Below are 23,691 nucleotides of genomic sequence, written 5' to 3' on the forward strand. Positions count from 1 at the left end.
CAAGGGACAGTGAGAAGAAACAGCAGAGGAGTGCCAGCCTGACTCAGGGCTGAAGTCAGGACCTGCCACCCTCTGCAGTCACCCCAGGCCTACAACAGGGCTGACCAGCTAATGGTTCCTTCCTCCCCCCAGGAAGTCCTGGCCTACTCCAACAGCTCAGCCCGAGGCCAGGCGTTCCTGAAACACCTGACTGACCTGTCGATCCGTGGCACCCTCTTTGTGCCACAGAACAGTGAGCTGGGGGAAAATGAGGTGAGTCCGGTCCCCGATGCCTACCCTTTAGACTAAAGTGAGTTATCTGTCACCACAAAAATGCTGTGTCACAAGTAACCCCAAAACTCAGCAACTGGACTGTTATTTAGCCCGTATATCTGCAAATGTGTTGTCACCTGTGATCTTGACATGCTCTGATCTATAGCCCACCCCAACTGGGCTCCCCCCAGGCTGGCGGGTTGGCCGCTCTGCTCTACGGGGCGCTCAGGCGTCGGCAGGGTAGTGCGGGCATGTTCTCGAGGCAGTGCAGGGACCGAGAGTGACAGGCACCCAGTCCCACCAGTGCTCTCCAAGCCTCTGGCCATATTCACTCTGACTCATTTGGGCCCCAAGTCAGAGTAAGAAGCAAGGTTCATGGCCCAGGGCAAGGGTTCAGGAAGGGGAAGAACTCAGAAATTGGCCAAATTTATTCGACCATGGCAGAGGGTTGTCCTGCAGGCCCTGTAGCCCCAGCCACCCAAGGTCCTGGAGGAGCCACATCTCTGCCCCCCTGTTACCACCCCAGACCGACTCTTTCCAGGACACCTCTGGGAAGCTTCCAATCCCACATCCTAGCTATGGGTGAGCCTCTGGAAGAGCCTAGAAAACCAAACGCCTGAGAAAAACTCGATAATGCCCACTATCGCTCAGCCTTTGTCTCCTTTCCTCTCAGATCCTGTCTGGGCGGGACATCGAGCACCACTTCACCCATGTCAGCATCTTACTTTACAATGATCTTGTCAATGGTACCATGGTGCAGACGAGGCTGGGAAGCCAGCTACTCATCACTTCTGGCTACAACCAGCTCCAAATGGTATGACAAGTCTTCTGGGCTCATCGGGAACACTGGATGTAATACATGCACAATTGGTGGCATGCAGTAGGTGCTCATAGATGGCAACTGTTGTAACGTCAAAGTAAACTCTTAACCTACAGATAGGGGGTGGTATAAAGAAGTGCCGTTGCCCATCATATTGACAGGCGGCCCCCACCTCTTGGGAAATGGGCCATCATCTGAAGCTGCTAGTGAGAAATATCGAAGGAAACCACTTTAAAGTTGCTTGGTTCTCGACCTTTGTTTCTGTCCAAATGTCAGTCCTAGCCTGGGCCTTCACCTGTGAGCTTTGAAGTCAAATGAATGACCCTGTTGTGGATGAATCCCAGTCCTGCCACTTGCTAGCTGTAAGAGCTTAGGTTATCCAACTTCTCTGTGCCTTGGATTCCTCATCTGATAAATACAGATGCTGGAGACAGGGGAATGATGTTGGTGGTGATGGTGGTGATTATTTTTGATAATGCTGATGTTGGGAAGGAAGACCTTTCTTCTACCAACTTAGAATCTGACTAGTGTCGGAGACCAGCTCCAACAGGGGGTCTTAGGAGACGAACGGATGGTGAGGAGTCGGCTAAAGAGGGGTGGAGAAACAACACAGACACCAAAGTGAAGGTGCTGAATCCCCATCTTTACTTGTGAAGTTGATCATATATACTTTTCATTTTGGCAGGCTCACAGTACTTTGTGGTTACAAAACAGGAATCATTATTCAAAGAAACAAAATATTACGTAGCTACAATTAGAATAGAAGAATGTATCTTGGCTTATGCATAAGCAAGCATTTTTCCTTTCAGTTCGCGTTTTGCTTTGAGCTGTTTCTGTTTAGTTAACTTTTAATAATAGTTAGAAATGTCCCAACTATTGGCCTATACCTTGACTATTCTTTCTTTACTTACTGACTGGAACTGGTGCCATGGTTACGGCAAGTGCTTAACTTGTTATTAATTTTAATCAAACAAGAGTAAGAGCACAAACCATTGTGCACAGGAACAAGAACAAGTTTCCCAGTACCAAGCACTAATCTGTCTTCTTAACATTAATTCTTCTTCTCTAGATTTTAATTTATTTTCTCAAAAACTTCCTTGACAGGAATACAGGGAGTTTTTCATTAGACATTAACAATTTACGCTCCACAGCTGAATCATTGCATTTAGAGCAAACAGATCTATTCTTAGAAGTAGTTGCATGAATTGGGAAAGTCATGTTTTTTCCCTCATACTTAATGGTCATATGAGAAATCGCAACTATACTTATTAAAGGAAAACAAACCAGCCCATTCCCAGAAACATACTGCGCTCCTCCAAAGGATGGACGCCTTGCACCATCCACCTCAGTAGGGCCTTGCCATTGCCTGAGTCAGGGGAGGGGCGCAGCAGACTAGGCCTGAGAACCACTGGTATAAGACACATTCACAAGAGAAAAGCCTACAAGTGTTACTTAACATTTGATGTGCCCAAGGGAGTGTCCCTAAGGAAAATGGAGACCCACCAAACTTAAGACTGAAAGCGTATGTGCTTTTCCAACAACACATGGTGGAGAAGCAATAAAAGGGAGGAGCTGGGGCTAAGAACAGTAAATCGTGGCACAGTGACCAGGAATCGATGGGGGAAACACCAGGAAGGTGAGGATTGTTCTAGTAGGTTTGTGTACAGGTCCATTTTGGTGTTGACCCCAGCCTCTGGTGGTAAGAATGTTCTTTTTCTCCTGGTCCAGGAGGGCTTCTTTCTCAAAGGAAGGTTTATGATGGCTGTTAGGGAGAAAGGGGTGCTCAGGGAGCCCTCCCTGACTCTGTTATTTCTCAAGTGCCATTAACTCAAAAAACATCACTATGCCCAACTGGCATATTTTGAGGTGTAATGTGATGGTGGTGATGAGAATGGTGATTATATGGATGATGATGATGATGGTGATGATGGTGTTGTGAGGATGATGGTGTTGGTGATGGTGTTGGTGATGATGATGGTGATGGTAATGGTGACTGATGGTGGCACTGATGATGTTGATGACCACAGTGATCATATCTAAATTACACATTGTTGTAGGATTTAGCAATTCCAAGCTTGTGACCCACAAAGCAGTACCCAGCATGCAGAGAGTGCTAAATAAGTCTAATTTTTTTTTTCATTTTTACCTGATAATATACTTCTGTTACTGGAAATCAGTCATTGACTAGTGCGTCTTAAGTTTCAGCATGCCCTTGAATCACCTGGGTGTTTGTTCAAATGCAGACTATGGTTCAGCGGGTGGGGTGTGGGGCCTATTTGCCCACACCACGAGTTGGTGGGTCACACTGGGATTAGAACATTTAGAAGTCCCTTTTTAGCAGTGTGACGTCCAGAGGTATGGACCTCAGTCCAGAGCATGGGGTTTACTACCCACCACCTGGGTGATCTACCACCAGCCATTGTCCTTCTGATAGCCCATCTGTCATACAAGTGGGTTGGAGAAATGCCCCTGCCCGCCCCTGGGAGGTCTCTGAAGCCCTAGGTCGTCTTTCTGGGAAGACGGCAGCAAGTGTGTTCTGGGCTGTGCAGACAGTGAACAGGAAGTGGAGACAGGTGGACACTGAGGCTCCAGGGCCTCGGGGAGGCTGAACACCTGCTCTCCACAGAAGTGTCCCACATGGACGGGGGCGGGAAGGCCAGATGGACACAAATTCCTCTCACCCTCCTCGCCTGTCCCTAGAATGAGACCAGGTTTGTGGATGGAAGAGCCATTCTGCAGTGGGATATCGTTGCCTCCAATGGAGTCATCCACGTCATATCCAGGCCTTTAAAGGCACCCCCCACACCTGCGGTGAGTGCTTAGGGATCCTGGTGAGGGAAGAGCCCGGTGTCCATTCCCCAGGGGCCAAACAGTACAGGAAGCCCTGTCTGCCACCTTCCTCCTGAGGAGCCATGAGGAGGCTCCCAACTCTAAGCCAGCCGACGGTGGGACACCAGCCCGGGCTCGCCCAGTCCCCACTCCTGCCACCATCTGTGCTCCTTGCATGAAAGGGAGGGATGGGCCAGTGGAGGGGGAGGGAGAAGCCCTGAGCTCTGGTCTGTCCCTCCACCCTGTAGAGGGCTAGATCTGGGGGAAGGCTGTGGATTAAGAAATGTGAAAGCTGAGAACACGTGGTCCGGGCTGTAGAGAAGCTGGCTGTAACTGATGTTGGTATGCTAACTTTTTTCCCCAGGCATGAGGGACGGTGAGCTGCTAGCTGCTGGAATGTTCTACAGCATAGTGGTTAGGCACAGAAGCTCCAAAGCCAGACTGGCTCAAAGCTCAAAGCCCTACCTGCTAGCTAGCTGTGGGAATCTGGGCAAGGCCTCAAGCCTCTGTGCTTCAGTTCCCCACCTGAAACACGGGAACAATCATGACTGCCCCTGCCTCTGTGGGTTAGTGTAACACTGAGACTGGTTCTTTTATATAAGAGGCTTGGAGCAGACCCTGACGGCAGTAAGAGCTAGTTAGATGTTAACGTATCTTTATTTTTATCTTAATTCCTCCAGGATGCCTGGGGAGGGGTAATCTCGAATTAGTGTTCCTCTGGGGGAAATCAGCAGTATGAAGAACTGACCCTCTCCTTTCTGTGTTCAGACATCAACCCACACTGGCCTGGGGACAGGGATCTTCTTTGGCATCATCCTGGTCATTGGAGCAATTGCTTCAGCTGCCTATTCCTACTTCCGGCTAAACCGGAGAACAGTTGGCTTCCAGCATTTTGAGGTAAAGGGAAAAAAAAAAAAACTGGGAACGTAATGGTGGGAGTTACCTTAGTTTATTCTTTATTGTTCTAACAGAATACCTGAGACTGGATGGTTTTTAAAGAATAGAGGGTATGCATGCCAGTAATCCCAGCTATTTGGGAGGCTAAGGCAGGGGGATAACAAGTTCGAGGCCAGCCTCTGCAACTTAGCGAGATCTTCCACGACTTAGTGAGACTCTCTCCAAATAAAAATAAAAAGGGCTGGGGATGTGGCTCAGTGGTTAAGCACCCCTAGGTTGAATCCCCAGTACCAAAAATAAAGAAAGAAAGAAGAGAAGTTTATTCGGGTCCATGGACTTTGGCCTGGGAGGCTCAAGAGCATGGCGCCAGCATCTGCTCAGCTTCTGGTAGGGCCTCGTGCTACTTCCACTCACGGTGGGAAGCCGAGTCGCAGGCAGGTGTGTGGAAGAAACAAAACCCAAGCGCCCGCCTCACTTCATAACACGCCAGTGTCCGCTGCCCAGGTAAGTAATTTAGTCCTGCGGAAGTGAGGACTCGCTACCTCCAGGAAGACATCAGCCCCTCTCCGTGACCTCATCTCCTGGGAAAGGCCTCACCTCAACAAAAACAGCAATGCAGTTTCAAAACGAGATCTGGAGGGGACACTCCAAATTCTGGCTCCTGCTCTAGGCTCTTCCAGCTGCTACAGAGGCCTCACCCAGGAACAGGCAGCAGAAGGAGCCGCCACCCCACCCCATGCTTCCTGCCTCTGGGGTGGGTCTCTGTCCCTAGAAGGACTGGTGGCGGCGGCAGTCCCAAGCCCTCTTCTTGGCTGACACAGGGCCTGAGGAGGAGCAGGAGGAGCTGCCCAGGAATTGGCCTGAGGAGAATTCACCAGGGGGTCACATTCACCTGGGAGGATTCACTAGACAGTGCTTGGGCCTCCGGAATGGCCCTGAGGGTTAAGGAATAGGGTCAGGGACCCACACAGCCAGAGGCCTCACATTGCAGCCAGCAAACTTCATTTCGCTCTATTTGAACAGCTGAGCCACCTCAGGTAAGCAGCAAGCTCCTGAATTGTCACATGATCACCCTATGTGCCAGTCCAATTTCTGTTACTGTGACAAAATACCTGAGATCATCAGCCTACAAGGAGGAAAGGTTTGTTTGGGCTCATGGTTTCAGTCATGGTTGCTTGGCGCCATGGCCTTTGGCCTATGGCAGCAGTGTGTGGCAGAGGACCCTGCTCGGTTCCTGGCAGCCAGGAAACAGAAGAAGAGGAGTGGTCCCAGTATCTCCTTGAAGGGCACATCCCCAATGGCTTAGCTTCCTTCCCCTAGACCTCACCTCCTAATCATGCCGTGGACTGAGGACCAAGCCTTCAACACACAGTCCCCGGGGGAGCTGGGTTGGGCAGCAGCACAGGAGTGTATTCCACTCCTCCCTGGCCCGTGCTCTCCTGTGTGCCCTCCAAACATGCCTGGTAAGGGCAGCAGCTTCCTGTCTTCTGGAAGATAACTTGGCTATTTCTCTTTTTTTCCTTCCTTTTCCTTGTTTTGCAGTGTTGCATATTGAACCCAGGGCTTGAGCCCACTAGGCTGGAGCGCCACCAGTGAGCCAATCCCCAGCCCAGACTTGCTTATGTATAAGCACAGGGGCAAACCTCAAAGCCTCTTGGTTCATTTTGTATTGCTATAACTGGATGCCACCAACTAGGTAACTTGTAAAGAACAGAGGTTTATTCAGCTGAGAGATCCAGGTCAGACAGCCCCCTCTGGCCAGGGCCTGCTTGCTAGTGGGGACTCTGTAGAATCCTGAGGCAGAACAGTGCATCACACGGTGAGACAGGGTCTCCTCCTCCTCCTCTTCTTTTTCTTTTTTTTTTTTTTTGGTACCGGGATTAAACCCAGGGTCATTCAGCCACATCCCCAGCCGTTCTTCTTATTTTGAGATAGGGTTTTGTTAAGTTGTTTAGGGCCTCAATAGATTCCTGAGATTAGTCCTGAACTTGTGAGCCTCCTGCCTCAGCCTCCCAAGTAACTGGGATTACATGTGCCACCGCACCAGAGAGCCTCTTCTTCTTCTTATAAAGCTGCAGTCCCATTGGATGATGGCCTCCTTTATCCTTAAATACTTTACAAAGGTCCCACCTCCAAATATCCCAGTTGAATTAAGTTTATACCGCTTAATACCTCACAGTGGGGATTAAATTCCATGAGGAGTTTTGGTGAGGACATTTAAACTATAGCAACATTATTTTTAGCAAAAGTGTCCATGTTGTGTGACTCCTTGATATCAAGTTCAAGGTCAGGCCGCAGCACTCTGGGGTGGTTATCCTGGGTAGTGAGAGAGTACTGTTGGGCACAGAGCACGGGGCCTTCCTGGGAGGATGAAAGTGCCTTATGAGCTGATTTGGATGGTGGTCACACCCAGGGACACGTGTGTGCAGTGTCACTGAGCTGAACCTTGAGATTGGTGCATTTATTACCTGTCAATCGTATCTGAACATGTACTGTTCAAAGGGAAAGGTTCCCAAGAGGCAGAGGGTGGCTTGCTGTACCTGCCAAGGGAGGTGAAGCGCTCCTGTCTTGGGACACAGTCCTGGCTCTCAGCCTTGTGCTTGTCTTTCTGAACAGTCAGAAGAGGACATCGACGTTGCGGCCTTCGGCAAGCCTGAGAACATCTCAAACCCCATGTATGAGAGCGCGACCTCGGCGCCCCCAGAGCCTTCCTGCGACCCCTTTGCCGTGAGTGTGCACTTTGATCTCAGAAAGGGTCCAGTTGGGCTGCAGAAGAATGGTGTCTCTCAGCAAAGCTTGGCGGACAGCAGCACGCAAAGGAGAGCTCCCTTCTAGAATGTGCCGTGGTCTGTGAGCCGGAAAGCCAGTTGTGCAAGCTCCTGAAGGCAGTGTGGCCCGTTGGGCAGGCGGTAGAAGCCTAAGTCAGAGTAGAGGAGAACTAAAGGTTGTCCAAGCCCCATCTCGTGACCAGGGGGGATGCCTTTGGTCTTGGACTGGGGCCTGCTCCAAATATTTTTCAGATAGCGGGTGCAACATAAGACATCAGGCCTTAGAAGATGCATTTTGCCTTTAGCTCTCCTTTAAACTTTTATTTACATTGATTTTTCTGCCCGTTGTCAGAACTGCTTCTTGCTTTGGGAGCTACTTTTCTTGGATGAGGCCTTTATCTGGATGGTGGTCTGCTCTGGTCTGCTAAGAAGGAACCATTTATTTCTATTGTTAGTGACAGCTGAGCTTATTATGGGGCCTCCATTGACTGCAGCCCAGGGGACTCAAGGCAAGAAATGGTCTGAAGTTCCCAAATGCAGAAGGTGCACTGGTGTGTGGTTATTAACAGTTCAGACCGAGGAGCTAGGGAAACGACTTCATTGTTTCCTCTTATGTAACAATCACAGCCACCCATAGCCAGTGTCCTGAATGTCCTTGTTTACCCAGCAGACTGAGCTGGTGACATTCCTCAGGTCCAGGGAAATACTCAAGTCTTGGTTGGTGTGAGCCCACACCCTCCTTCAGTATTAACCAAGGCCACGCAGCTGCTGTCACTGTTCAGTGCACCTATCTATGTTATTTCCCCCAAGACCACACTACAGTTATTGAATTTTTATAAGTGAGCATTGAAACATTCCAAAAAAATGTTTTCTTGCAACATTTTGGAGCTTGTCTAATGCAATGATATTATTCTTCTTCTTATGGCTCTTAGTGCCTGTGGTAGCAGATCTTGGCAATAAATTGAAACAGAATCAGATCCCAAATCTTACTTTGGATTTTAATCTAACCCATATAAAATTTCAAGGTTGAAGTCCAGCTCAGTTGCAATGATTGACTGGTGGGAGTTTATTCCTGTGACCCTTGTGATACTGATGTCCACATTATTTAAAAAGCAGAAGACAGTCACACCTGTGTAGCACACGCACATCTTCCCAGGTGTTTGTCCAACTCCAGGGGTTCCTTCAGCTCTGTGCACCTGAGGCAGGTGAGAGACAATCCTAGAAACAGCTACACCTGCTATAAAGAACAGGTGACAAAATGCTCCAGTATGAGAAATCCTAAGTGTAGAACACCAGCCCCAAAGTGACGTGCTAGGTTCTCATGCCTTTGGTACTAAAGGGCGTACGATATTTGTCATCGGTCCAGACATCTCAAACACCACCAACGCCACCCATAAGAAGCCTTTGCTCATGCGCATTATGCTTCTTAGCAGAGGCTGAAGACCGCGGGAGGCATGGGGTGGCTGTCTCTGGAGCATGGCCTCCAATTCCCTCCCCCGGGAGCTCCAGAGCCAGCCCTGGTTTGAGCTGAATCTTCAACCTGAAAGGAGTTTTTTCTTATCACACGAACGGCCACCTTTGGTGGGTGCCTACACCTTGTTAAATCTCATGTCCAATCCTCACACCTCCCTGTGAGGTGAATATCACTAAGACCTTTTAGAGATGAGGAAATGACAGCAGAGTGATTTGTCGAGGGCCCCACAGCGGCCTCAGGCAGCAGACTGCATGAGCCCCAGAACAGGTGTCCTTAACCACCAGGCCACCCTACCTCCTGATGTGAGGCAGCCTCATGAACTGACGGGCATTCCCACCGCACGTGTGATCATGAGGAGAATCAGGTTTTAGGCCCCAGATCAGAGGCTAAAGGAGACGTTCCACCTAGAAGGACCCACCAGCAGGACAGTCCACACCCTGGTGAGTGTCTCACGGTCCCCTCTTTTCCAGGACTCTGGGGAGCCCCAGCTGGAGAGCGGTGACCCTCTGGGGGCGATGTGAGGAACTGACGTGAGCAGCCAGCCAGCAGCCCGGCCATGGGGGCCCACAGCCTTGTGAAGCCTCTCGACTGTGAATTCTGAGCACAGGATGCTTTGGGGAGCAGCGCTCCTTCACGCTGCAGACGATGAGGGTCTCAGAGCTGAACCTCATCTCCCCAGATGACCTGGGGTTACTTCCCCTCTCTGAGCCTCCCTTATATCTTTCGGATGACATTTCTCCTGTTCTCCCCTGGGTCCTGGGGAACTGTGATCTTATTTCCGTTAGACTGAGCTCCCGAAGGTAGGGACTCTCCTCACCCACCCTTGTATCCCAGCACCCACCGCTGTCCCTGGCTCATGAAATATGCTCAATAAATGTTTATGGGACAGAAACAGAGTCAACGGAACAAACCCAGTGGCTGGAAAAACAAAAATGCTGCCCCCAGAGAAGCCAAACTCAGAAGGCAAAACCCACTTCTTAGGGCCTGTCAGTCAGGCAACAACTGGATCCTCTCCGAATTCAGTTTCATTTGTGAGATCACCTTAGGGAGATGTGATGACACCCACCCACCCACCCCCTGCTGTGAGATGCCACTTCTCACCTACTAGGATGGCTGCATCCAAAAACCAGAGAGTAACAAGTGTTGGTGAGGATGTGGAGACACTGGAACCCCCACATGAAATCCCATTCCTTTGTATATACCTGAGAAATGAAAGCAGGTCCACACAAAAACTCATTTATACACACTCATAGTAGCATTTTCCCAACAGCCCCAAAGTGGATACAACCCAATGTTTGTCATCTGATGATGGGTGACCAAATTGTGGTATATCTACAAGATGGAATACTACTCAGCCCTAAACAGAAATGAAGTTCCACTGCATACAAAAGCATGGGTGAACCTGACGACATCATGCCAAGGTTCTTCTTGAGATGATTGGGGGACAGGATAAAGGTCCAGGAATGGGGAGGGATTGAAAAACACGAGTCCAACCTTCTATAGATGAGAAGTCAAGGCCCAGAGAAATCAGTAAGCTGCTGCCGGTGACAGTTATGACGAGGAACAGGGTAGAGGAACTGGTGTCCTTCTCCCTAGGCCTGGAGCTCTTCTTCCTCCCACAGGCCCTGGCACAGTGCCCACATGGCTCCTATCTATGGAGATTTCAACACCGGTGACATTTTGGGTCATTTCTCCCCACCCCTAGTGGAAGATCTCACATAACCTCTCCATGTTATCTAAGACCTTAAGCAGTCTGCACCATTTTATTGAAACTCGGCATAGAAAACTCACCGAACTTCCCTTAGCACTCCTGAGGGATAAAGTCGCCAACTAGAAAAACTTGCTTCATTAAAGTGTCTAAAGAAAGTCCAAGTCCTTCTGCCATGGGCCCTGGTGGAAAGCATAGCCCAGGCCGACGCCCTGAGCAGGCACCTCATGGGGAACAGCAGGCGGGGCAGGGCCAACAGAGGGAACAAGGAAAACCGTTTAGGAGAAGTTTGGATCTGGATGTGCCTCAAAGGCTTACGTGTCAGCCTGTGGCACCACCGGGAAGTCGATGCTGTGGGAGGTGGGGCCTGGTGGAAGGAAGTGAGGTCCTTGGGGGCATGCCTTTCTCTCTCATTGCTCTCTGACCACCATGAGCTGAACCGTCCTCTTCCACGTGCTCCCACCATGGAGTACTGTACCACCACAGGCCCAAAATAACAGGGCTAAGCACCTCTGAAATGGTGATCCAAAATAAACCTTTCCTTCCATTAAGTTGATTTTCCCAGGTATTTTGTCACAGCAATGAAAGCTAATGAGATTTTTACCATCAAGCTGCATCTTTATCTAAGGTAAATTACACCAGCATGTAGCCAAGCCTTGGGCTTAGAGAGAGCTCCCACAGATCCTTATTCATACAGTCCAGACCTGTCGCGTCACACGACTGAGTCATTCAAGTCACTCCAAGTGAACTGGGCTGGCACGAAATAACCACACTGAGACAGAGAAAAATGCCTTTTTCTTGGGATTCTTCAGTGATGGCCCCTCGTGCTGTGTGGAGATCATAGGCAGAGGGAACGAGAAGGACACATATGTCACCTGCCCCAACAGAGGGTCTCGTCAGTGCCCTCCACTCATGTACTCAAGCTCCTAGTTCACACACACACAGCCTGTGGCTGGCTTGCCACACAGATCTACATATTTTCTTGTTATTGTCTCAAGTTCCTCTTATCTGTGTCCATTTCTCAGTAGTACTGTTTACTGGGATTTTAGCCCTGGAAGGGGTACATGTGAGAGAAAGAGAGAGAGAGAGAGCAAGCGCGCACAGTATATATATATATATATTTTTTTTTTCTTTTTTTAAGAGAGAAAGGAGAGAGAGAATTTCAACATTTATTTTCTAGTTCTCGGCGGACACAACATCTTTGTTTGTATGTGGTGCTGAGGATCGAACCCGGGCCGCACGCATGCCAGGCGAGCGCACTACCGCCTGAGCCACATCCCCAGCCCCACAGTATATTTTCTTTAGAGACATCTGAGACTTAAAAATCTGAATAAGCTTAACACACTTACTGCCATGAATAACTAAAAAGAACAAATTAAAAGTTTTTTTAAAAAGAATAGGTTTGACTATAGTCTTCCTCACTAAAATCAACCTGGCAAGGGTGTCGAGATCGAATGCCAACTGCATGCAGACACGGCCAGGGCACTGGGGAGGACTCAGCTCAACCACAAGGGGTCGAACTGGTTTGTGTAACTGGAAGGCTCGGAAGTGGGGGCTTCAGGGCGGGTTCCTCCAGGGGATCAGTGACACCACTGAAGACAGCATCTTCCCACTGTGCCTTCTGAGGGGACAGATCATGCTCAGCAGGTCTGCTCAAAGGGATCAACGGGCCTCACTGTCCTCATCACACCCACACATGCACCACTCGGGAAAGTCACCTCCTCACAGAGCTGGCTCAGAAGAGAGGACGATGCCCTCCCGGCACTGCCCTAACCCACACGCAAGTCCCCCCCCCCGGGGTCAGGAAAGGGCATGAGCAACTGGCATAGGCAGAGGGATGGGTCACCCGGGCTGGCTTAGCCCAGAGGGGCCACCAGGTCAGCTCCTTCTGAAGCTGACCGCTCCCCCTCCAGTGCTCACTGCCCAGCAGCCCGTCCAATGGGGGCCTCAGGCCTCTGGATGGGGGAAGAGTCCACGGGTGTTAAACGCTTCCATCCTCCTCATCTCCACAACCTGGCCCTCCACTCTGGAGCCCTGGGCCAGATCACTCAGCTCCAAACGTGCCCTCCGTGGGGTCTTCACCTGCTGTGTCCAGTTCCCAGCATAGTGCTAGGCAGAGTAAGTCCTGGGGAAAGGTCTGCACAGTCGATGGAGCTTCAAAAAGTGAGGGGTCACTGGGACCCCCGCCAGGGATGCGGCAGGGCAAATCTGCTCTCGAGGCCCAGCCTCCCCTTGCTAGAGCAGGGCTGGTGGCCCCTGGGCACGGGGTGGGTGGGCCTGACAAGCCGACAGCTGATGGTGTCCCCAGGGGCTGGAGCTGATGTCCAGGGAACTATCATACGGGATATGGGATAAGCCTGTGAGCCTCTACCCAAAGTCTCTTCGGGCTTTTGTAGCAATGAGGGGAAAATAACCTCAGCCAACCACTTACAAAGAAAGTCTGGCACATTAACCAGGAGCTGTTGGCTTATGAATCACTATTCTAACTTAGAGGAAAAGGCATGTGAGAGGTGTGACCAGGGGTGATGATTTGCCTCTACTTCCCGTGCCCTGAGGGCTCTGCTTTGGAGAAGAATGCAGGGGATTTGGTGGCAGTGGGCTGAGCCTCATCAAAGCCTCCAGGAATCCTTGTGGGGTGGCCTCTTGCACACACAAGAGAGGCCAGCTCTCCAAAACTGCATCTTGACCCACAGCACCCTCTGCCTTAGTACCACACACCCAGACCCACAGAGAACACTGCCTACCATCATACACAACAATGTTCCTTTAGTTAATATACTGTCCCCAAACAAAGTAAGTTATAATACAGTAATAAATACTTGATTGGTAAGTTCTCATCTCAGGTTCAATTCCACTAAAAGAAGATAATGAAGATACTATAATTGCTTAAATTAAGTTCACATTTGAGAGGTGACACTATTTCACTTAAATAATGACATTTTTACAATTGGCATTTTTAAATAGGGGTTAATTCAGTGCAATGGTCTGGATGTTTGTCTCCCCCAAAATTCACATTTTGATATCCTAATCCCATGGTGATGGGACATAGGCCCTCGGGAAGTGATTGAGTCGGGAGGGCGAATCCTCATGATAGGATTAGCTCCCTCGACCCGCCACCATCTATTAACCAGGAGACAGGCCTCACCAGACACCAACTCTGCCAGCACCTCCACCTGGACTTCCCCATCTCTGCAACTGTAATACACTGTTCATAAGCCACCAGCCCACGGTATTTTGTTATAGCAGCCTGAATGGACTAAGACGGTAGGTCTACTCTTACAGATGTGCATCTGCAGGATCTCATTAAAATGACGACCACAAATGCAGGCTAACAGGTGTGTGTGTAACTATCAATTCAAGAGTGGCACTGTTGGGGCGGTGGGGGGTGAGGGGGCTTTTCTGAAACTGTGCATGATTCTTTACAAGGTTTTGAATATGGCAAAGATAAAATCCTCGGTGATTGATATATTGCTGCATTCCTAGAAAATTCAGTATGTCGAAGTCATGTCAAAAAATTCTTTCTGGTTACAGGTAAAACAGAATAAGGGTCTAAGCTTAGAAACAGGCTATTAGAGACACAGACAGGCTCCCCGTGCCCAGATGTCGGCAGGACCCTGAAGGATGTGTGGGCAGGGGCAGCTTTTCACTGTACTGGGCTCTTGGTACCATGTGCAAAGTTTAGGACAATTCAAAATGCCCAGATTTCACCCTGAAAAACCAGAATGCCCTCCCTTCACTGTGACAACCGAGCATCCTCCAGCCTACTTGCCACATATCTCCAAACTGTCCCCAGGGACACAGTGCAGACCTGGGTGGAGGGAAAGGCTGGCGTGAGCTGATCTGTCGCCTTCACAACCCCAACAACTTTACTCCCCATCACTGGGGTTCTGCTGAGCCAAGTCCAAGGCTCGGGAAGCCCCAGAGTCCTCTCCCAATTCCAGGAAAAGAAAAGAAGCCCCATGTCAAGCAGAGGGACAGCTGATCAAGAATTTTAAGATGTTAAATCCACACATACATACACATTTAAAAAGCATAAAACGTATCTTCAAATTTACCCAAAATGCCAAAGTGAACTGACTTCCTAATGCGAGCTCCTGATCCCTATTTCTTTTCCTGAAAACCTTCTTCCACTGTTGACTACAAACAGGCACGTGGACCCCCAGCTCCTGCTCCTTCTGGAGGAAGCAGTTCCATGGGGCCAGAAGTGGAGCCTCCTGCCCCACCCCAGGCTGCGCTCACATCCTGTCTGTCTGTATGAACAGCCCCCAAGCTCCAGAGGTATAAGGTAAGTTTGATCCTTCTCTCAGGGACAGCCCTGTAGGGATCCATGGGGGGGCGTGGTGCCGAGGCTGGAGCCCAGGTCCTCACAGGGAAGCACTCTACCATTCTACCACTGAGCCACATTCCCAGCCCAAGAATATTTTTTTTAACTACAAAAATTCTTCTATTTGAATCAAAGAGCATTCTGCTATCATGTATAACTGATCAAAATAAATTAATTAATTTTTAAAAAATTCTCCTATTTCTTTTACTAGAGATTATCTCAAATCTCATACAAAAGGCATGTTTAGAAAACAACGCTGTGACTGGGTACAGTGGCACACGCCTGTAATCCCCGTGGCTCGGAAGGCTGAGACAGGAGGATCCAGAGTTCAAAGCCAGCCTCAGTGAAAGTGAGACACTAAGCAACTCAATGAGATCCTGTCTCCAAATAAAATACAAAATAGGGCTGGGGTTGTGGCTCAGTGGTCCAGTGTCCCTGAGTTGAGTCCCTGGCACCCTCCCCGCCACAAGAAGAGAAAACAATGCTGTGGATCCACGAGAATCTCATAAGGCTTTGTCAGCATCAGTACAGAGGAGCGTGACTGAGCAACACACCAGGCGATACAATTCAAACTTTTATTTGACGTTGAGTTCAAAGTCACTAACACGTAAAATCGACATTCAGAATAAATAGCAAATTCACATTGAGAATAGTTACCTAATTTGCATTTCTTATGCCTGTTACTGTATAGGCACAGTTTGTCATTCCATTAAACAATTAGAAAAGGCTCCTAAGTTGGAGTTGAAGCTTTGTACTACTAAGTACAGGAGCACTGTCCCAGGTGGGTGCCCTGGAGGTGGGCGCTGCATGCAGGATCTGTGGGAAGGGGTGGAGGGGTTGCCGTTGACCTCGATGCAGGCTTGGCTGACCCCACTGAGAGGGGTGGAGCTGGGGAGATCTACAGGGTTGTCCCGGGTTGGGGAGGCCAGGCCTCCGTGCCTCCATGTGCAGCAGTCCAGAGGCCCCCAGGAAGGGGCCGTGATCTGGGGTGAGGCAAGGGAAATTCCTAGAGGTCTGACAGCTGTGAACAGGCAGCCAACAGCTCACCCTGTCATTGGAGAACTAAGTCCTTCAGTCAGAAAGGTCACCTGGGCAGCACAGCCCAGCACCCAAGAAGCACAATAACAAACGAGAGGTATCTCAGGTACCCGCCACAGAGCAATCTTGATATGTGCTAGAAACATCGCGTCTGACCACCAACCAGCCAGGAAACAGGCCCAGAAAGCAGCTCAGAAGGGAACTTGGCACCCCTACCTACCCAGAGAACGTCTTTCCAGACCTGCATCCAAAATTAGGTTATTCATCTGCACCTCTCAAGAGGGGAGTGTCACCCTTGAAACCAACACAATCCATTAGTGGGGGATGGCAAACCACAGCCCAGGGCCAAATCCAGCCCACAGCCTGTTTTGGTAGAGCCCCCATGCCCATGCCATTCCCACGAAATGCCCATGCCATGCCCATGTCTACAGGAGCAAAGCTGTACCTGTCTGGCCCTTTAAGGGAAAAGTTCTCTGACCCTTATTAGAGGAACTTCATTTCCCTCCCCTCCCCTCCCCTCCCCTCCCCCACTTCCCTTCCCTTAAACCAACAGTGGTGTCAAAGGTTAGTTCAACTTTGAATCCAGCTCCCAAATACTAAAGGAAAAAAAGTGTGGTACAAAAGGAAATCAATATTATTAAGAGGGAAAACAGGCAGATGAATAATCAGACAACCCTGCATCTGTCCAAATTTAGTCTTAAGAGTATTCTAGATATGGGGTCCCGTCTGGGCCTCTGGCAGCCAATGAGCATTGGGCTAAATAGAATTCAATGCCGCTTAAAAATCCTATTGAGAGGAGGACAGAGGAAAAGCCAAATTAGTAGGAGGCAAGATTGATTCTCACTTCTCCTTTGCAATAATCAAGAGGGCTGATGTACTGCTCAAAGCAACCAGTGATTCCGCCGAAGAGGCCAGAATCCACAGCAGGTGGCACACGATACGTGGAACTAATGGTGAGAGCAGAAAAGGGGCTCAAGAGTCAAATATGACAGGAGGAAGGGGGAAGAGAGAAGGAAGGCGTGGGGGGAGAGGGACAGGGAGGGGTGTTAGGAGAAAGTGGGAGCTGTAAGCCAAATACCTAAAATATTTTTAAAGCCAGGTCTCCTCTATAAAAGCGACTCTGGAGAAAACCCTCAGTGCTGTGCCTTCCCCAAGCACCTGCTATGGGTGCCACGAGCCTTGCCGGACTGTCACAGCTGGTGTGGACGCCCCTGGACTGTGAATTTTTGTTCTCATAATTCTTAGAAAATCAATCTAAGCAAGGTTAACAACAGTTTAAATGTTCAAACTAATTTTACGGTTTGCTTTACAAATTGATTCTCTTAAGTGGCGGAGAACAGTCACTTCTGATGCCCGCGCGCTTCCATCAGCGCACACACCACAGAACAAACGGGGAAGAACAAGCCGCACGGTGCAGCGGGCCAGGTCCCAGCTGAGTCGTGACGGTGACAGGCTGAAGCCTGCCCTGACTGAGCTGGAGGAGGAACAAGCGGGGAAATGCCCGGGCCCTGCTCTGGAGGCGCTCCCCAGAGCTGTGCTGCTGAGTCTGCCAGGCCCTCGTTTGGTGGCCCTGGTACAAGGGATGCCAGGCCTCTGCTACCTGGCAGATCTCTGGGCTGCCAGGCTCATGGCCCTGAAATGAAAACCCACCTCCCTGGGAATAATCTGTAAAATTCATTATTCATTCCCAGAAAATGTCCCCTGCCCCAAGGCTTAGGTCACCTAGCCCAGATATTCAAGAGAGCAGATTTTTTTAAAAAGGTCTACTTCACTCTTGAGTAAACAAAACACCCTGTTACCTGGCACCTCATCCGTATGCCACGGATGCTTCTCAGCCACCCCTGTGTCCTCTTCTGCTTCTCCAAAGCAGAAATCAAAAGCCAAGAGAAAGCACCAGCCCATCCTTTTGGGACCCCCAACTGAGCAGTTCTGAACATCACTTGCTGCCTTAAAAGCCAGACTCCAAAACACTGGTGGTGAAACACCTGGGTGACACCAACAACAATACGCCCACTGTCCCAAGACAGGGTCAGACTACTGTGCCCTATGGTGTTCATCCTACAGCACAGAAGGAATAGAAGCCTACCTGGGTCTAAAGCGTCACCTCCACCAGGACAGTTAAACAACCAAATACCAAAGTCAAACCGCATCACAATGAGCAGAGCCACAGGGTGCCACGTAACTCACTGGACTCCTGCATGTTGGCGGAAGCCCGTGCAATGCCAGGCGGGTGTTCAACACGTGCTAAATGAGCAAGTGCTCTCCACAGGCCCCCCAGGTTCCTGCCCATTCTCCAGATTTAAAGAGCAAGAGCCCAAGATGAGTCCCAGCAAGACTAGACAAGACCACCGGCCGGAAGCACACAGGCCACATCAGCAATGAAAACAGCACAGCCCTGAGGTGCTCAGAGAAAGATGCTACGAATACAGATTAATAACACGTTCTTCCCTCCAGAGGGGGAAGTAAGGAGAAGAACATGGCCATTTGCTTCCGTCTTAGAAATGAGAACAGCTCAGGACCCAGGTCTTCCTACTAACTTCGATGTCTCTCATCTTGTCCCACCTGAACCACCAAAAGGAAACCACCTGAACTCCCGGAGCCACTCAAATGGGGCAGGAACCAGAACTAAGCAAGGGCTGGAGGTGGCTGGGGGATGCCCCTTCCTCCTCCTTTGCCAAAGCGGCACCTCTCCCATGTGGTTGCTGTCGAGAGAGGAAGCCACCTTGTCTGTCCCCCCGCAGAGCAGGACAGTTTCTGGAAACACGCTCTAACAAGATTCCGGTTTAGCCTGGGGGTGCTGTGGTGTAGGACTTCAGTACAAGGGTCTTGTCTTGTTTCCATTTCGTTCCTTCGGTAAGTGCGAGAGACCAGTGCTTGGGCGCCGTTTCTGGGCTTCCTGTGGGTCTGGGGAACCTCCCACAAAGGCTGGGGTTCTTCTGCCCCACGGATGTCTCACAGCCTCGTTGGACAGTAGGCAGAGGTGCGGCCAACTGGAAGGTGACCGTAGCCAGAGCAGTGCCCTCGCCCTCATTCCCATCTCCTGTTGTACCAGATGTCCTGGCCTGGCCTGGGCTGGGTCACAGCAGCACACAATGAGGACAGCGTTCTTGTTCCTTCTCATCTAAGTCCTTCCAGGAGGCTGGGTTCTCTTGGACGCCGTACACCACAGGAAGGCCCGCCAGAGCCTCAGGACCAGAGACCGGGGCATCCTGCCATTCAGGGACCTTCTGCCACTCACAGCGGCACTGCCAGGAGCAGCTACTGAAGTGTCTGCCTGCTGCCGACGGGGCATCTCCATGCATCCTCAGGCCTGCAGCCCCCAAGGTGAACGGTGCAAGAGCCAGAGCAGCGTCTAAAGGACCTGCTGGCACAAGCGGTCTCACCTAACCCAGGTCAGTTCCAGGTCCTGGAGAACAAGGCGGAGTGGGACTTCCAGTACCAAGCTGCACCCGGGCCCCAAGAGGAGGGAGGCGCACCAGTGGGCGGCAGGCTCCTCTCAGCCTGGGGAGTCCTGTCCTTAAGGTGCAAAACGCATCAAAAGCCTACCGTGTCTCTTCAGAAAGCCACTGGGCCCACCCAGAGTCCACCCCATCCAGTGGACACGGGCTGCTTCTGGCCCTTTCCCCAGGGGGCCAGGGTTACTTGGCCTGTGCCTCCTGCAGGAGGGGCGCCCTGGAGGTGGTGGCCCTGTCGGACCACGCGGGCAGCTCGTGCTGCAGGGGAGTCCTCCTGGGGTAGAAGGTGTGGCTGACGTCGTAGTTCAAGAGGCAGCTCAGAGACGCCATGTAGATGTCCGCGAACCGCGACAGGCGCCTCAGGAAGTAGGTGGGGTTCTGGTCTGTGCGGAACAGGCTTCCGAACTGGGCGTTGAAGAAGCTCTTGGTCATCTCCCTAAAGCAAAAATAAACAAATAAATAAAAACGGAAACAGAGCAGCAGAGAAAGGTTTTTAAAGGTTTTTCAATTACTAAAATCAAAATCTCTTAATAAAAAAAAAAATGACAGGACTTGAAGTTAGAACAATCCTGACTTCCATTCAAGAAAACCATCCATCCATCCGACACCTCTGAGATGACTGATAACACTTCCCAATTACTGCAGCCTAAGAACCCCACTGTTGACCCTGAGACACAGCTTTAACCTCAGGGCCTCCTCCCAGCCCAGCCTAGCCCACAGCGGTTTGCACGGTCAAGGTCACAGCTCCACACAAGGCCCCAAATTCCTACAATGGACCCTCTGCCCCTCCGTGCATTTGTGTCTAAATCAACATCCCACACACAAGGACATGCATACCATCTTGTGGCTGGGAACCTTACAGAATATTCCAGAAAAATGGAATGTTGATAAATTAGTTAAATACAGCAAACAGTATAACTGTTTACACAACTGTGTGACTAAAGCCAGCAGTGGTGTCACCTGCCTGCCATCACTTGGCGACGACAGATGCAATAACCACCAAACAGCAGAACGTTAAAAGAACCCACCTGGGTCTCTGTGGGAGGAACAACCTAGATGGTTTTCCAACGTTTACTGAAGAATCTCGTTGAAATGTGAAGATATTAAATACTCAAAGTCAATGGTCCCTTTGTCTAGTAATCTGAGGTTCCTAGAAGTGAATGCCCCACGGAATGTGACCCAGGCCTGGCCTTCAAGTCACTCTGCTCCAAGCCTGCTCAAGTCACTCTGCCCCACATCTTCCTCTCAGGACACTTTATGATACAGGAAATCGTGTCAGAGCAAGCCCTAGCCAGCCAACAGCCTGCGGGAGGAGGAGGGACAGCGTGCACTACCACCCTGGCTCCCGCAGAGCCTGAGGCATGGACACTGTCCCCTCTCCACACCTTTCCCACTGCGCTCACGGACCCCCCCTGGAGCCAGGCTGCCCGCTGCTCAGAGGCTAGAATCCAGCAGCAGCCACTTTCCCAGACCTTAGACTGGACCCAGGGCCTGAGGAGGGCCAGGCTCTTCAGCGTTCCTGCCAAAAGCATCCACATACAAAGCACCCTTCGCAAGGAGCACGACTGTCAACAGGCCCCTCTGCAAACTGTCCACTAGGACACACACCTGCCAAACTTTTCTGACAGCAGAGGGGCTTCTAGAAACATTCTGATGACTGACTATGTGCATATTCCTGCAAGAGCCATAGGTACGAACGCACACCCAGGTGTAGGAGTCCTAAGATCTCACCGGGGCTCAGAGCCCTCCCCCATCACAGCCCCAACAGCCACACATGCTACCGGCTTTGGCAACACAGGGCCACCAGCACCCAGATGGAACAGTCAAGGAGGCGGGGAGGAGGAAGGAGAAGGAAGAGTCCCCTTCTCCCATGGCCCTGCAAGGGCAGGGGAAAAATGGAGGTCGCCGCTGGCCTATAAGAAATGCCACTGTCACCAACAGCAGACAGCTGATCCTGGAGACCTGGGAAGCCACATCTACACCTGGGAGCACACCACGGATGGTTCACGATCATGCCTCGGATGGCCTTGGGAGAACACGTGGGCTGAGCACACGCAGAACAGGTCACCGTCTTCAAAATAAGCCACTCTCACCTCATCTCCTTCCTCTCCTTTTTCCACTCCTCCAAGACCAGCTGCGACTCAGCATCTCTGTGAACCTGCACGACACAAGCCAGTTACTATGATAGTTTGGGTTTCAAACAAACTCATCAGAATTTTTTGATGGGCAGCTCTTGGAAGAATTATATGTCTTTAAGAGGCAGGTACTTGGGCTGGGGTTGTGGCTCAAGAGCTAGAGCACTTGCCTAGCATGCGTGAAACACTGGCTTTGATCCTCAGCACCACATAAAAATAAAGATATGGTGTCCACCTAAAACTAAAAAATAAATATTTTTTTAAATTAAAAAAAAAGAGAGAGAGGCAGGTACTTCAGTGAAGTAATACATTTTCAGATTCTCCAACTGAAACCCTGCCTTCTTCACTTACAAAATTAACACAGTAGCGCGCGCACGCGCACACACACACACACAGAGAGAGCACAGAGAGCTTTAAATATCCATCATTAGAAACCTGATTTAGCAAATTAAGAGGGGAATATTATGAAGATATTCCACTGTAATTAAAGGCTTGTATAAAAATAATGCATGTATGTCCATGTAAAAATATATGTGTAAACCCACATGTGCGATATACCCATTACATCTATTTATTATGTATATTAACATAGACTTCCCATGTACTAGCTACTTCATACATTACATGCATGTATATCAATATCACAGCAGTTAAGTTGAAACAGTGTGCATAATGGTACATCCACTAATTGTAAGCATGTGAAAATATGTGCTAGAAATTAACATAGAATTTTTAAAAAATTTGTGCAAGGGTAGGAGGACCATAAATGGTTCTGTTTTTTTTCTTTAATGTTACATCGCCTTATTAGATGTTTAACATCTGAAGAGGCAAAGGGCAACAAGATGACACATCTCAACGTGAGTGACGGAAGAGCAGGAGACTTTCTGGTAGGCCAAAATGTGAGTCAAAGACAAAAAGAAAATGACAGCTGCCCACAACCTCCCAGTGGAATCTCACAAGTCTCCCTCCAACGTTCTTGTGACTGAAGGGAACAGGGAGGACGGAGCTGGAGGCACATATGATCGCAGGGGACAGGTGGAGCTCACTGGGATCCCTGACCGCAGGGTAACCTCAGAGCTCAGAGGGAAAGGCCAAATGGGCAGACCATCTGCTTCTCAGGTGGGAGCCTGTGCTTGTCACATCTGCCTGGCCCACCAGGGTGACACCCGCAGCCGCCAGGCAGAGTCCGCACTCACACAAAGCTGTCTCGACTGGGCTTGGAATCTGGGCTTCTTGCTAATGTCAGGGGCTACCCGACTGGAAGCAGCTTCCATTTGAAAACCCACTGGCTGTGGGGCTGGGGCTGGGGCTCAGCGGTAGAGCACTTGCCTGCAGGCGTGAGGCACTGGGTTCGATCCTGAGCACCACATATAACTAAATGAATAAAATAAAGGTCCACCGATATCTAAAAAAAATAAAAGAAAGGAAACCCACCGGCTGGGTTCCAGGAGCACAGGCCGCTGGCCTCTCCTTGCTGGGAGTTCTGAAGCAGGTTCTGTGAGGACATTTTGAATTAGCTTTCACATTTGATATCAACAAGCTACTTACTCCAGAACCGAGCTCCAGGACATACAGGATTCAGACCAAATCCGAAGAAGTAAAATCTGCAGGCGCCACAGGGACCTTCACTGTATGAACGCGAGTTCCTTTTGCACCTCTGCCCGGCGGGGGAGGCCGAAGACACAAGAGGACGGGAATGGAGGCCCCCCTGGGGCAGACCAGGCCAACACAACGTGAGGCCACCTCTCCTCTGCCCACACCCACCTCCTGCCCTGTGAACTGGGCGCCCACTGCTCACACAAGCGGGAAGGAGCTCCCAGGCCCGCCCTCGGCGCATCATGGCCCGGGGTGCTGATGGCCCTCTGAGATTCCTAAGCAGAAATCCCAGCCTCCAGCGTGAGGGTATGGGGAGGTGACAAAATGATGAGGGTTGAGCCTCGAATGCGAAGAGTACCCTTATAAAAACGACCCCAAGAGAGCTCTCGGGCCAC

The 23,691-nt window shown here is 50.3% G+C and overlaps 2 protein-coding genes across 3 annotated transcripts in view; one reads left to right on the top strand and one right to left on the bottom strand.

The window, feature by feature from the left end:
* Positions 1-9,936, top strand: part of Stab2 (stabilin 2) — a 155,287-nt gene extending 145,351 nt beyond the window's left edge. For both annotated transcript variants that reach the window (XM_046429260.2, XM_046429261.2), the window contains 6 exons: positions 133-252; positions 926-1,066; positions 3,773-3,883; positions 4,670-4,798; positions 7,415-7,525; positions 9,511-9,936. In XM_046429260.2, the coding sequence (XP_046285216.1) occupies positions 133-252; positions 926-1,066; positions 3,773-3,883; positions 4,670-4,798; positions 7,415-7,525; positions 9,511-9,561 (663 nt within the window). In that variant the 3' untranslated portion in view covers positions 9,562-9,936. The remainder of the gene's footprint in view (positions 1-132; positions 253-925; positions 1,067-3,772; positions 3,884-4,669; positions 4,799-7,414; positions 7,526-9,510) is intronic.
* A 5,697-nt stretch (positions 9,937-15,633) lies between these two features.
* Nt5dc3 (5'-nucleotidase domain containing 3) overlaps positions 15,634-23,691 on the bottom strand; it is a 56,051-nt gene continuing 47,993 nt past the window's right edge. The window contains exons 13-14 of the mRNA XM_046429394.1: positions 21,659-21,723; positions 15,634-20,001 (exon numbers count right to left, since the gene is read on the bottom strand). Of these exons, the coding sequence (XP_046285350.1) occupies positions 19,749-20,001; positions 21,659-21,723 (318 nt within the window). The 3' untranslated portion in view covers positions 15,634-19,748. The remainder of the gene's footprint in view (positions 20,002-21,658; positions 21,724-23,691) is intronic.

Source organism: Marmota monax, unplaced genomic scaffold, assembly GCF_021218885.2.
Source record: "Marmota monax isolate L192 unplaced genomic scaffold, Marmota_monax_Labrador192_F-V1.1 WCK01_AAM20220418_F8-fsc00051, whole genome shotgun sequence".
NCBI lineage: Eukaryota > Metazoa > Chordata > Mammalia > Rodentia > Sciuridae > Marmota > Marmota monax.